Source organism: Grampus griseus, assembly GCF_964374135.1.
Source record: "Grampus griseus genome assembly, chromosome: 6".
NCBI classification, from domain to species: domain Eukaryota; kingdom Metazoa; phylum Chordata; class Mammalia; order Artiodactyla; family Delphinidae; genus Grampus; species Grampus griseus.
Window position 1 is genome coordinate 21646309 of NC_139000.1, and position 14444 is coordinate 21660752.

Consider the following 14444-nt stretch of genomic DNA (forward strand, 5'->3'; position numbering starts at 1 on the left):
CTTAGACTTGATTCCTTAGGGAATGAAGAGTTCAGTAAAATGTATGACTTTGGTATAAGACTGCCATGGATTTGAAACCTGGCTCTGCACTTCCTAGCCATATAGTTTTGACGCCACCTAACCTCTCTAAGCCTGTTTCTCTTCTATATGATGGAGATACTACTAACTTGGGTCAAGTTCCAAGCACAGCACCTTGTAAATAGAAGATGCTTGATATGGCATAGTTATTATGTATAAGCATTGGCTGACTGCTGAAGGACTCTGATGAAAATAGTGGACATAATCTAAATTCTACAGCACTATGCAGACTACATTAGAGGCTTAGGAGAACAGTTAGGAGAAAATTACAGCAGTCTAGGAGTCCTAGGGGATACAGAAAAGTTAAAAAGTAGAAGGATCAAAATAAGTTTTAGAGAATATTTTAGGATAGAATATAATTAAGCAGACTTTGGACACAGTGAAAATACAGTACAGCAGAGAGAATGACGATGTACACGAGAGGAAACAAGCTATGAACTAAAGTCTGGAGGAGCTGAGTGGGGATGAGATAAAGAATCGAAGAGAAGGGACTTCCCTGGTGGCACAGTGGTTAAGAATCTGCCTGCCAATGCAGGGGACACAGGTTCGATCCCTGGTCTGGGCAGATCTCACATTCTGTGGAGCAACTAAGCTGGTGCGCCACAACTACTGAGCCTGTGCTCTAGAGCCTGTGAACCATAACTACTGAGCCCACATGCCATAACTACTGAAGCCCACGCACCTAGAGCCCGTTCTCCGCAATAAGAGAAGCCACCACAATGAGAAGCCTGTGCACTGCAATGAAAAGTAGCCCCTGCTCACCACAAGTAGAGAAAGCCCGCGCAGAGCAACGAAGACCCAACACAGCCAAAAATAAATAAAATTAAAAGAAAAAGACTTGATGCTGAACTGTCTCATTCTAATAAAAAAATATTCATCAAAAAATTTTTTAGGGCTTCCCTGGTGGCGCAGTAGTTGAGAGTCCACCTGCGGATGCAGGGGACATGGGTTCGTGCCCCGGTCCGGGAGGATCCCACATGCCGTGGAGCGGCTGGGCCCGTGAGCCATGTTCGCTGAGCCTGCGCGTCCGGAGCCTGTGCTCTGCAACGGGAGAGGCCACAACAGTGAGAGGCCCGCGTACCACAAAAAAAAAAAAAAAAAAAAAAAATTTAAAAATTAATAATATAAATAAATAAGAATCCAAGGGGAATAGTACTCTTTGCCTGATTTCTTATCTGTTTTTATTCTGTGATAATGTATTTTTGTAGGTGGCATAATTTGGGGAATAAGGTAGGGCATAAGTATTGAACGAAAATAGTCTTGAAAAGAAAGAGAAATACTTATCCATAGAAAGAAGACAGTAAGAAAATGCCAAATGAGGATACATAGACATTTTGAGACAAAAAGAGAAAAGTGAAGGAACACAACTTCTCATTCAAGAAGAATGTGAAGCCATCTGCAAGGAATGCGGTAGGTTTTATATATAAGACTAGAAAAGTGTGGAAATAGTTTAGTCTTTAGTTAGTTAATATCAGGATTTCTCAACCTTGGCACTATTGATGTTTTGGGCTGGATAATTCAATCTTTTTTAGGGAAGATGTGGGGTTTTCCTCTCCTTTTTAGAATGTTTAGCAGCATCCTGGACTCTACCTATTAGATGGCAGTGGCAGCCTTTCCCCCCCCAGCTGCAACAACCAAAAATGTCTGCAGACATACTTACATGCCCCCTGGGAGACAAAAATACCTCCATTTGAGAACCACTCGTCTAGGTGTTGTTGGAATATGATAAGGGGCCTAAAGATACAGACATTGTCTTGTTTGAAGCTATTTCTCACATCTAGGACATTGTTGGCACATACTGACTCTCCAAATAGATAGACAGATAGATAGATAGATAGGTAGATAGATAGGAAGAAAATGAAGGAAAATAATGATTGATAATTGGCATTGAAGGACTAGATGAAGTTGCATAGCATATATTTGTAGTGGAACCAATGAGACTGATTTTACAGTTAATATTTTCTCCCAAAATTATGGAGGTTCCAGGTCCAGAAGAGGTGAGAGAAACCAGAAAGCTAGAAGTCAAAAGAGGAAAGTATTGGGGCTTCCCTGGTGGCGCAGTGGTTGAGAGTCCACCTGCCGATGCAGGGGACACGGGTTCGTGCCCCGGTCCGGGAAGATCCCATATGCCTTGGAGCAGCTGGGCCCATGAGCCACGGCCGCTGAGCCTGCGCGTCCGGAGCCTGTGCTCCACGACGGGAGAGGCCACAACAGTGAGAGGCCCGCGTACCGCAAAAAAAAAAAAAAAGAAAAAAAAAAGAGGAAAGTATTTAAAGGAGAAGTGTTAGTTGTTTTTGCTTCCAGCTATTTTTCTTTTTGTTCTTTTTTTTCCTGTAAAAGACAATACAAGTTGTTTAACTTCCTATTAACTTTGTACATACTGAGCACATAGTAGTTGTTAAAAAATTATTTGTTAAATTAATTTATATTCTAAAGTACAAGATTGGGTCTAAATTCAAAATATGAAGTGGTCTGAAAGGGAAGTTGAGAAATAGGATAGAGATAGGTTAAAAAGTAGACCTTAATTACATCCTTTGTTACTAAAAAACAAAACAAAACCTAGTTGAAATAAATAATAGAAAAATTGAATATTTGTTAGTTCTGGATGGTGGGAATATCTATGAAATATCAAATAAATAGAAAAATAAGGAAAAATAAAATAAAATAGAATAAAATATGAAGTGGTGAGAATTGCTGTTTACAATTCAAATCTTTTGATTTATGGGAAAAGCACTCCCTCAGTTTTTCATATAATTATTTTTCCTGCATTTGGAAATGTAGCTATTAATGTAATATCCTCTTCCCAAATTTAGTTTAATCTCCTCCATTTAAAAAATATAAAGTATAAATACAATCAAGGATGCCTCAAACAATATTAAGACTTCTTTTGGAGAGAAAAACAGAAGTAATAGTTTTCCCACCTTTTATAAGTATGATATTGGCTACCTTAGATATTTGTGACATTTGTTATAACTAATTATAGTTTGAATTTGCAAATTTAGACCTTAGGAAGTTATTTATTTTATGTTGGTTCATTTTTCATTAGGTACATAGTAGTACTGTTACTGCTTTTGTGGTTCAAACAGCTAGATTTCCTATAGTTGTGGTTAATCTGGTGAAATATCTAAATGAGTTACCTAATCAATTATTCTTCTGTATCTCTACAACTTACTTGTTAAAATAATACAACATTTTCTCCTTTTTATACTCCCATAACTCTCATGACATTAATTTTCTGAGGGAATAACTAGTTATTTATGTGAACGTCTTCTTTTCCCTGACACAGTGACATAGTAGAATCATCTGCTCTCCCCCAACTAGCATGGTTCCTCCATATAATATATGCTTAAAAATAATTGATGGAGGGCTTCCCTGGTGGCGCAGTGGTTGAGAGTCTGCCTGCGGATGCAGGGGACACGGGTTCGTGCCCCGGTCCGGGAAGATCCCACATGCCGCGGAGCGGCTAGGTCCGTGAGCCACGGCCGCTGAGCCTGCACGTCCAGAGCCTGTGCTCCGCAACGGGAGAGGCCACAATAGTGAGAGGCCCACGTACTGCAAAAAATAAAATAATAAAAAAAATTAAAAAATAAAAATAATTGATGGATAAATCAGTGACTGAACAATTACACCTCACTGGTTGAAGACTTGTGTTCTAGACCCACCTATGTAATTTTGGGCAAATCGCTTAACCTCACTGGACCATGAAGTACTGTAACTGAGCAGGACCTTATGGGGCCTTCCCAGGACAGACTTCTCCTCCATATCCTCTGCTTTAACTCCTCTCTGAAGTACCTACATAACAGTATCTGATGCATATTTCCTGAGTTGTTTTACAGATGGTAAAACCACCACCAAATGGAAGAAATGAACTACTTGATGATCATAAGCACGTAGCCCCCAGACCTACTGGCGCCTAAGGATTGATAATGTTGGCCCCTGTCACATGCCCTGTTACCTCACTATCAACCAGTCAGAGAATTGTGCATGAGCTGATCACATACCCTGGGATGTCCCTCCCTCACCTTGCCTTTTAAAATGCCTTGCTGAAACCCATTGGGGGAGTTCTGGCTTTTTGGAGCACTAGCTGTCTTGAACTCCTTCCTTGGTGCCCTGCAGTAAATGTTGCACCTTCCTTTACCACAACCTGGTGTCAGTAGATTGGCTTTACTGCATAAGGGTGAGTGGACTCAAGTTTGGTTTGATAACAATATGAAAGGTGTTAGGGTAAATGTTACCCAGGGAAGTGTTAAAGTGTAGAGCTGGCTTTTTCATTTTTCCTAAGGAAATGGACACTCAAGCATAACTGTTTATTCCAGCCTGTGTTTTCTTTGGTGGGTACAGAGTCAAATATAAGCATGGATAAAGTTTTCATCCTGGCCAGAAACTTCACTTATGTGAATTTTCAATGCGTGTGAAAGATCTGATAAACATGTAAGGTATGAGATGGCTCATAATTAGAAAAATGTTAAGGGGTTGGACATGTGGAACAGAGAAAAGTGATAGTGTTTATAGAGACAAATGTTGCAAAAATAAGCTACAATAACATTTGGCTTCTTCATGTAAAAAAAGAAGTAAACTCCATGAATATGAAATGTTAGGTTTCTCTTCTATACTTGAGAAAATTTCTTTACATGCTGATGCTACCACAGCTCTTTTCTAGCACTATTATCTAGGTTAATTAGATTAAATATGTTGTGCTAAAATGTTTGCTCTCAATCTATTTATGTGAAATAGTCCCTTACTGGTCAAAAGATAGTATGTGAGGCTACACCCATAAATTAGCAAACAAGACAATAAGCTACTTATGCAACATATTTGTGCAATATTATTTCATTTTATATATCCAGATTTTCTCCATTATCAGTTTCAGACTAATCTGCAATTCTGTTTCAAGATGATTATCTGCCATATTCATGCCATGTTCCCTTTGGCTGATGTGTGTGTGTGTGTGTGTGTGTGTGTAATATTTCATACACATTAGTGCTCTTGCAAAAACATCAAAAACCTAAAAATACCAAAAAAATTTTTTTTGATAGCTATTATTTCAAAGTGACCTAGTGCCAGATTTTAAGTAAATTAAATATTCATTTCAGAGCTTATTCTAGATAAAGCATTGTGCTAGTTACAAAGTATATAATTAAGACATGGTCCATGGTCTACCATCTCAGGAAGACTGCAGTCTAGTGGGGGAAGCAGACACAAACAAAACAATTACAATGCAAAGCATGAAAATTTCCTAAAGTGGGATGTTGACAAAAACTCTAAGAGTGCTGAAAAGGTAACAACTAATTCTAAAAGTATCAGTGGGAGGAGGAAACATTTGAACTGAACCTTATAGAATAAATAGGGTTTCAACATGTGATCAGAAAACAAAATAAAACAGCAGGAACAAAGACTTGGAAGTGGGAGGACCTGGGAGATGTTCAGAGAATGGTTAGTGGTTCAGGGTTCCAAAGTAAATGGGGTTGAGTGAGTAGTTGTTCCTTGGTAAGGATTTCAGATTTTATCCTGTATGTGAGAGAAAGATGAAAGAATGTGCAGCAGAATGATATTCTCAGTTAGTTGTTTTAGAAATATCATCCTGGCAGCAGTGTATAGAATTGTCTGAAGAGATGAAAAACCACCTCAGACGAGGATTTGTGAGCTTCCTAAAGGTAAAGATTTGTTTTCCTTATTTTTGCATCGTCAGTGCTTCGTATTGTGCCTGGCACAAAGTATGTTCTCAAAAACATTGAACATTATTACTATGGCCTCGACAGCACAGCATGTGAATATAACAATGAAGCTTAACATCATCACAGGAGATTTCCCCAAATGTGTGGAATTAATCTGGATAGAAAGGGAGTTTTCCCCCTTCTTTTATGGCTCCTCAACTTAGTTATATTCAAGTGTATCTAAACATTTATTTCCACCTAGATTCAAAATAATAATGGTGCAAATAATGGTGAATTAAAACTTATGGGGAAAAGTAATTGTACTAAGATTCTCTTTAAATGCATAATTTTAGAAATTATGCAGAAACATTACTGAGAAAAAATATAGATGATTTAGATATGATAAAATTCACTGTAGATATATAAAGAAAACTTTTAGAAATTTCCAAAGATAAGCAAAGAGAAAATATTCGCAAAACATACAGCAGACCAAGAACAAATATTCCTTTTAAAGAGTGTATGGCCTAGCTAAAAGCATGGATTCTGAACCAGACTGTCTGGGTTTGCAATTCTGTCTCATACTTTCTAGCTTAACACTACTTAAATTAGATACTTAAGTTCTCAATGTCCCAGTTTTCTTATCTGTAAACTGGGGTTTGTAATATGGTATCTAGTTTACAAAGAGTGGCAAAGTGTTTATAATAGTGTTTGTCACATAGTAAATGCTCAATGAAAGTTAGCTGTTTTTAAATTATTATTCTTAATGTGGCAGACACTTACTATGTATGTCCCCCAGATCTGTTCTCTCCTTACTATTTTAGTAATAGAATCTCCAAGTTGTAACTATGCACATGACTGTGCAGAATAAAACCTGAATCTTCTAATCTTTATTACAGAGAGGACTGACCATGTGACTAGGGCCTGGCCAATGAGAGGTAAGCAGAAGTGTCATGTGGAAGCTTATGGGAACCTTCCTTAAGAGACAGCTAGATACAGCTTCTTAAGGAACCTTCCTTAAGATATAGCTAGATACCAGATTCTCAAAATTAAATAGAATGAAATTGATCAGGGTCAGTGAGAATGTAGAGCAATAGAGCAAACGTTGAGCAATAGAGCAAATGTAGAGCAAACGTTGCTGGTGGGAATGTAAACTGGTATAATCATTTTGGAAAACAATTTGGCATTCTTGAGTTAAATGTAAAAATATGCACATTTCTCAATAATCAAGAAATTCATTCCGAAATTTATATTCTAGAGAATGGTATATGTGTACTAAGATACATGTACAAGGATATTGACAGCAGCATTATTTGTAATTGCCCAAAACTAATAATCCAAAGATCCATCAATAACAGAATGGATAAACAAGTTGACGTATATTTATACGAAGGGAGTAATTCAACAATGAAATTGAATTAACATATATACGTACAACAACATCCACTGAATGGAAGAAGCAAGAACCAAACTAACACAAACAGTAGGATTAAAAAATATGCGAAACTATATCATTTATAAATGCATACTTGGGTGAAACTTTAAAGAAAAGCAAGGCAATGATTATCATAAAGTCAGGATTATAGTAATCTCTAGATCTAGGAAGAGACTTCCTCTAGGGAGAGTTATGATTAGAAAAGGAAACGGAGAGCTCCTGAAATTCTTGTAATGCTGTTTCTGAGTAGAGTTTGCATGGATGTTTCTTTAAAATAATTTTTAAACTATACATTGTCTTATGGACTTTTCTACATGCACATTGTATTTCACAATTTTAATTACAGATTATATAAAGGAACATTGTGCTCTTGGTCTCTCCTCTTTTTCATTCCTTCCTCCATCCTGATGCCTGAAATATAGATACTGTCACCTGAGACCATGAAAACAAGGATCACAACCTAGGAATATCAGAGTAATGAGCTGGAAGGTAAGTCCCTGAGGACTTTGTGAGGACAGCTGCCATATCAGTTTTGAAGCTTTTACCTCTATGCTTCATTTACACGAAAGAGAAATAAATTTTATATTATTTTGGAATATTCTGTTTTTTACACAGCCAAACTTGATATTAACTAATATACCTATACTCAAGATCTTCAAAAAGACAACCTACTCAATAGAAAAATTGCCTGATCTCACTCACACATACACACACACACACACACACACACACACACACACACACACACACACACACACACACACACACACAATTCCTGAGCAATTAGTTCCTGGAAGAAGAAATCCAAAGGGCTCATAAACTTCTAAAAAGTGCTTAATCTCAGCAGCAATCAGAGAAATGCAAATTAAAACAAGATAGTATTTTTCACGTATCAGATCAGCAAAAATATTTAAAGAGCAGTATATTCATTTCTGTTGAGTATTCAGGAAAATGGTTCCTCTCAGGCACTGTTAACATAAAATGCATAAATTTGGGGGAGGTAAATTGGTAATAGCTATTAAATCTGAAATGGTCTCACTTATGTGAGTCAGCAAAACAACAAAATATATACCATAGAAATAACAGCAATAATATTCAAGACCATATGTCCAAGAATTCTTACTGCGGTATTATTTTCAAGGTAAAAAGCTGGAAACAATCTGTTAAAATCCATCAGTAGTAGAAAGTTTGGATAAATTATGGCACATCCTTACTATGAAATATGTGGCTGTTTAAAAATGAGTTAAATCTGTATGTCTTGATCTGGAAGGTTGTTCAGAATGTATTGTTTAGTGAGGGAAATAAGTAACCCATTTTTATATAATTGGCCAAACTATTTTGTGCATGCATACCTGTATAAATTTGTATGAACATGCAGGAAAGTGTGAAAAGATACACCCCAGATTGTTAACATCATCTACCTGGGAGTTGGGGTGGTAACAGAGATTACTTTTTCTGTATCCATCTTGGGATGGTTTTATTGGTTAGGATGAGTATAACTACTTCGTGTTACTTTTGTAATTTTTGCAAAATTAAATTAAAATTGGTTTAAAAAAAGGTATACATCCAAGAACACAGAATAATTAATGTACTTCAATGCCAGATGAACACCTTTACAACTGATTCTTGCTAAACATAAAATCCGTACCGCTGTAGCAAACTGCACAAACCTCTACAACGTAGAATGAAGTAGGTAACTTACTGTGGCTTAACCACTGAGTTTCATAATTAGTATTTCGTTAATAATTAACTTGAAAGAAACCCATGTGTTAGTAAAATAAATAAGTCTATGTTACTTCTTGCAATCCTCTGGGAAGGAATCAAAGGCCAAGCTATGTCAGGAAGGCAGGAGTTAGGAAATGGAAAGAAAGGGACAAGTCTCCTTCCTTCTCGGGTGGATCTAGGGACTCCTAAATGAGTCTGCCGGTGAAAGGGCGGCTGTGATCAAGGTATACAATTTGCATTTCCCCAGTCTAACTCGTTCTTTTCCTGCCCGTCCTCGAAGGTTCTTCTGCTAAGGCATGACCATCATCTAGCCAGAAATGTCTGGAGTCACGTTTGCCTCCTCCCTTTTGCTTTCCTTTGCCCCTGAATCTGGCTGCTAAATCCTCTCATCTGCCCTCCGGCTCGCCTCTGCCCTTGTCCTCATCTGGTCCCTCCGCGTTCGGCGCAGCCACACCAAAGAATTTCAGACTCCTGTGGCCGTCGCGACTTTTCACACTGGCTCCTCCGAGCTTCCCGCCACCATCCCCACGGTCACTGTCCATCTTGTGCCGCGAAGGTTTGCTCACCTGTGAGAACCTCGGCGCTGACCACGTCACGTGCTTGGGCCGTCTCCTGCCTGGGCGTCCCAAGACGTGGGCCACCGCAGACGGAAGTGCCCTCATACCGAGGGGCGGGGCAAGACGGCGTGGTGGGGCGACGCCAGGCCCGGCTGGCCAATGAAAGCACTGAGCGCACGGTCAGAGGTCACGTGTCCAGTGGGCGGGAATTTTCTCCTGGGAAGAGCGGGAGGACGCGATTTCACCTCTGGTGAAAACTCTGAGAGGCTGGAGAGAGGACGGAGGTAAGGTGTTCTCGAGCTGAGGGGAAGAAAAGGTCGGGCTGGGGCTAGAGTATGGCGGCTCCGAAATCTCTAGAAAACAGATTTGTGAGGCCCGGCTGATGTGGTTCTGTGGGGACAAGACCCCAGAACCAGCGCCCACCTAACCTAATTGGGCAAGAATAGAGGGTGTGAAGGGAACAGAAAGGCCAATAGGATTTCTAGCCACTATTAGGTTGTATAGATTAAACAACCGGAGAATATCCGTGAACCTTACCGCCTCTGCGATTTGACAATGGTGAAAGTGTGGTTTTTGTGCAAGGAAGTGAGGAAGGGAAGAAATCTCCCGATGCCTGAGGCTGGTGGAAGGAGATGGGAAGCCTGCAATCCACCCTCACCTCTGTGTGATTTTAAGTACTCTTGGGAATAATATTCCATTTTATATTTGTACGCTATAAATAGATACATTTTTTATTGTATCTATTCTGTCTCAATAAAGCTGGGTGGAAAAAACTAACTTCTCTAGCATTGTGCATAAGAGCCTGACCTAATGATTTGTATGCATTTCTATTCTGACCCAACAGAGTCCTGTCAGGAGGTAGCACAGGAGCAATAAAATTTTTAGGAATATGTAAGGAAAACTATTTCAGGAATTGCTGCAATTCAGAAGTTGATTATTTTAAGATACCTTCTCTCTAACCATGATTTTGCTTGTTTTCTCCCTTGTCTTGGATTTTAGAAGTAAGGCCAGTTTCTCTCTCTTCATGTCCACCCACCGCTATGAGATGGATTCAAATATCTATAATGCAATGAAATACAGTTGACAGATGAAAGAAATTTTATGAATGTATATGATGTCCGGTATCTTATTTAAGTACTATACATTTAGCATGAATTTAAATGATTAACTTCAATACAACAGTAATTATTGTTTAATGAAGTTGATGAGAGTGATGAATCCAAAGCTGATAGAATATTAGGCTTCACAAGAAAGGAAAATTTAAGATAAACGCTGACAATAAACTGAATGGATATACTAGGTAGAGGTGGTTGATTTTTAACTTTTTCTACTATCGGGCACATTCAAATAATTTTTCCTGAAAGTGCAATATCAAGAAGTAGAAATTCTAGAATCAATATTTGCTTCAAAGATCAGTGATACTCTGTATGGAAGTACAATGATTGGAAGTATTTCCAGAGAAGTAATCACCAGTTAGAAGATGCTTATGTTGGCATTAAGAGTGAAAGAGGGCACCAACACTATGTGTTCCCCACACTTGTTGATATCACAGAATCTAACAACATTAAAAAGTTTTCACATAACTTATTGGGTTTGTTTTCATTGGAATGCTTATTATAATATCCAAAATGTCTTCTGATTCATTAGTGAAATAAAATAATTGTGCTCTATATTAAGAAGTTTGCACTTAGATTTTTAACCCAGTAATTGAGTAGTTAAGAATGTTCACTTGACGATAACTGAAAATAGGAATAGATTCATAGCCAATTAACGTAAATGAGATCTTCAGTTCTTCTGGAGAGCAGTTTTACTATTTGGAAATAGGTAAACCTCAAACAGATTTTAAATGATAATGAAACTAAGCAAGACCATTTGGATTAAAATGTGTATTTCATTCACTGAAAGCTTACTGACAAACTACTACTGTATGGAAACTTCTAGTTTATATCTGAATTCCCAAAAACATTTTAAATGATTGATCAAAATGCTAAGAACTTTCTGATAAACTGGACTGTGTCCTAGAGTAAATATTCTAAGCTGTAATTCCTCTGATTCTCACGTAAATGAGAACCATTTTGGACTCATTCAGCATTCAAAATTTATTGAGACAATCTGGGACTAGCAGATGCAAACTATTATATATAGGATGGATAAACAACAAGGTCCTATCGTATAGCACAGGGAGCTATATTCAGTATCCTGTGATAAACCATAATGGAAAAGAAAAAAAATTTACTTCATTAGGTGAATTTGTTGATTTACTAATAATGACCCAATGACCTAAAAATAATATACTATAGTTGCTTTATTCCAAATGAGCTAGTAGGGAATTCTAACTCAGGCTTTTTATTTTCTAAGAGAGTGGAATTTTCCAAATCCTACTCCACTGAGCACAGTTTTACCCTTTTTCAAGATCACTTAGGAAATACAGTTATCCTGAGAAAATCACTATCAGTCTTGTGAACCCCAACCTCTTTTGCAACAAAATGATCACATTAAATATATTGCAATCCACCAGCTAGGAGTTGTATGGATAAAATAGTATGAAAAATATATGAACAATTTTATACCAATATATATTATTTTCATATTAGATTTAAATCACAGTAATAAATGTTATTTTCATAGTTAAATTTTTATCATTCAGAGCCTTTTTTAAAATGAATGAACCAATGGTTTGTGATTAAGAATGGTTTTCTGCTCCTGGCTTTGCTGTTTTACCAACATTTACTTTTAATTTTTATATTTCCGGACGTTGTAATTTGTACTGCTTCCAAAGAAAGAAGACATGTTTCCAGCATTCAAATATTGCGCAATAGACTATTCATATGAGGTAGAGTATTACTGGATCACTACCTGTTTACTAAAAATTATGATATAAAAATGTTATCTACGTTCACTATATGATTATGATTATTTTTCAGTAGTCCTTAGAGTAATCCTTAGTCTAATTACTTTGAAATTCATTTAAAATTACTTTCCACTTTTAATATACCTTAAAAATGCTACTTTGGGAAGGAAATTATTGACAATTTAACATGAATTTGAAGCTGTCAGCAGGAAAAAAATATAGAAACTCTTGACAAGTTTGGACTGCTTTTATGAATGATCTTGAGCGATCTTGAGACGAGTGGGGAAAAAGCAATCCCAGTTATCTTTATGATAAAATGACAGTAACAATATGTATTGGCCACTTACTATGGGCCAGATACTTCGCTCTTTTGATGGATTATATCATTTGATCACTTGCTCTTTTGATGGATTATGTCATTTTGATGATCATAACTACTCCATGAGGAAGATACTATTATCTTATCAGGTTTTACAGTTTTACAGGTTAGAAAAATGGTGTCTAGAGAAGTTAAATAGCTTGTACAAAGCTGAAATTCAAACCAGGCACATCGTTAAGAAACTAATTAAGGACTTCCCTGGCAGTCTAGTGGTTAAGACTCTGCGCGCCCAATACAGGGGACATGGGTTCGATCCTGGTGGGGGAACTAAGATATCGCATGTCACGTAGCAAAAAAAAAAAGAAAGAAAGAAAAAAGAAACTAATTAGAATAGTTGTCACACAACACAACAGTTCATAGTTCTTATGATCTTAATTAACAAGTTAAATTTTGGTTTTCTTTATAAACTTGACCCCCATCAATCAGGAAAAAAATTGCTCCACTATAACTAAAACTGTGTTATATTTTATAGGAAATAAAAAAGGTATATAGGTATCTTCAGGTTTTCTTATTCCCTCATAACCGAGGAAGGCAAATGTATCATTATAACACATATATGGTAGGGAATCAGAGGTCATCGTTACACAAATATTTATGAATGTATTCTCCACTTGCAAAATTAGTCTATACTCAAACATCCTCACACTTTCATCCTCACCAATGGTATCTTAGTTTCTTGCTGGTATCTTAGTTTCTTGCCATGATACAATACAGATATACTAATCAATGGCAAATCTTGCAAAAGATACTGGGTTTTGTAAAGTTCGTGAAAACAGTGTTGAAGAACCACTCAAATAACAGGTAAAGTTATTATCAGACGAAGATTTTACAAAATTAGACCAGATTACAGACAAGAGAAAGAGAATGGTTTGAATATCAAAGGAGTCAGAGATGCCTTGGGAAAATTTGATTAAATCTTCAAATATTTTCTAGAAATATTTATGATCAAAGGTGAAGTAATGACTAGTATCATGCATATCGTCATATAACACGGTTTTGAGGGAAATTATGACAAAAAATCAGTTATAAATATAAGCTAACTATGAACAAAATTTCATTAAATATAAATTTTAATTTTTATAACTTTATTTCATTTTTTAGACAAAGTTCTAATCAAGCTTTTCTTTCCTTTTTACTATGAATCTTTGGTCCTCATTTTATATAAATTACTTTAACTGAGCTTTTCTTTGTACCATTTATTCTTAGATAATGAAGACCTCTTATTTAATATGTTATTATACCTTCAGCAAACATAAAACTCTTGGGAAGTAATGCAAGAAACTATTATTTGTCCAAATACGTAGAATAATGAATTCTGTGGGAAGTTGAGAGTCACTGAGGGACGGCTTCATAGAGGAAATATTGCTTAAGATGAGCCTTGAAAGATGAATAGAATTTTGATAGCTAGAGAAGAGTATCAGGGCATTTTTCAGAGGCACAGTGTAGACCACAGTGTTGATGAGGAAGTGACCACTAAATGTTAACGGGGTAGTAATTGATCTATTTAAAGACTACAGTTAGTATTAAAGAGTAATGGGAAATAAAGCAGGAAACTAAAGGCAGACCCAAGTATAGAGAATTTTGATTTATAAGCTTACTTAACTGATTTAACATCCTTTTAAGGTTTAATTATTAGATTTTTAAAAAAATTAGTAACATATTTGCTGGATGTCACAAGTGAAACTGTGCAAAGATGTAGAAAACAAAAGTTAAGATAGCCATATTATACTGTTAAGTGAAAAACAGCACATTGCTAAATGGTATATAA

At 36.7% G+C, this 14444-nt stretch overlaps 1 protein-coding gene across 1 annotated transcript in view; it reads left to right on the forward strand.

The window, feature by feature from the left end:
• Positions 1-12234: 12234 nt before the first annotated feature.
• SHOC1 (shortage in chiasmata 1) overlaps positions 12235-14444 on the forward strand; it is a gene marked incomplete at its 5' end in the record, with an annotated part of 88770 nt that continues 86560 nt past the window's right edge. The window contains one exon of the mRNA XM_082656743.1: positions 12235-12279. Within this exon, the coding sequence (XP_082512869.1) occupies positions 12235-12279 (45 nt within the window). The remainder of the gene's footprint in view (positions 12280-14444) is intronic.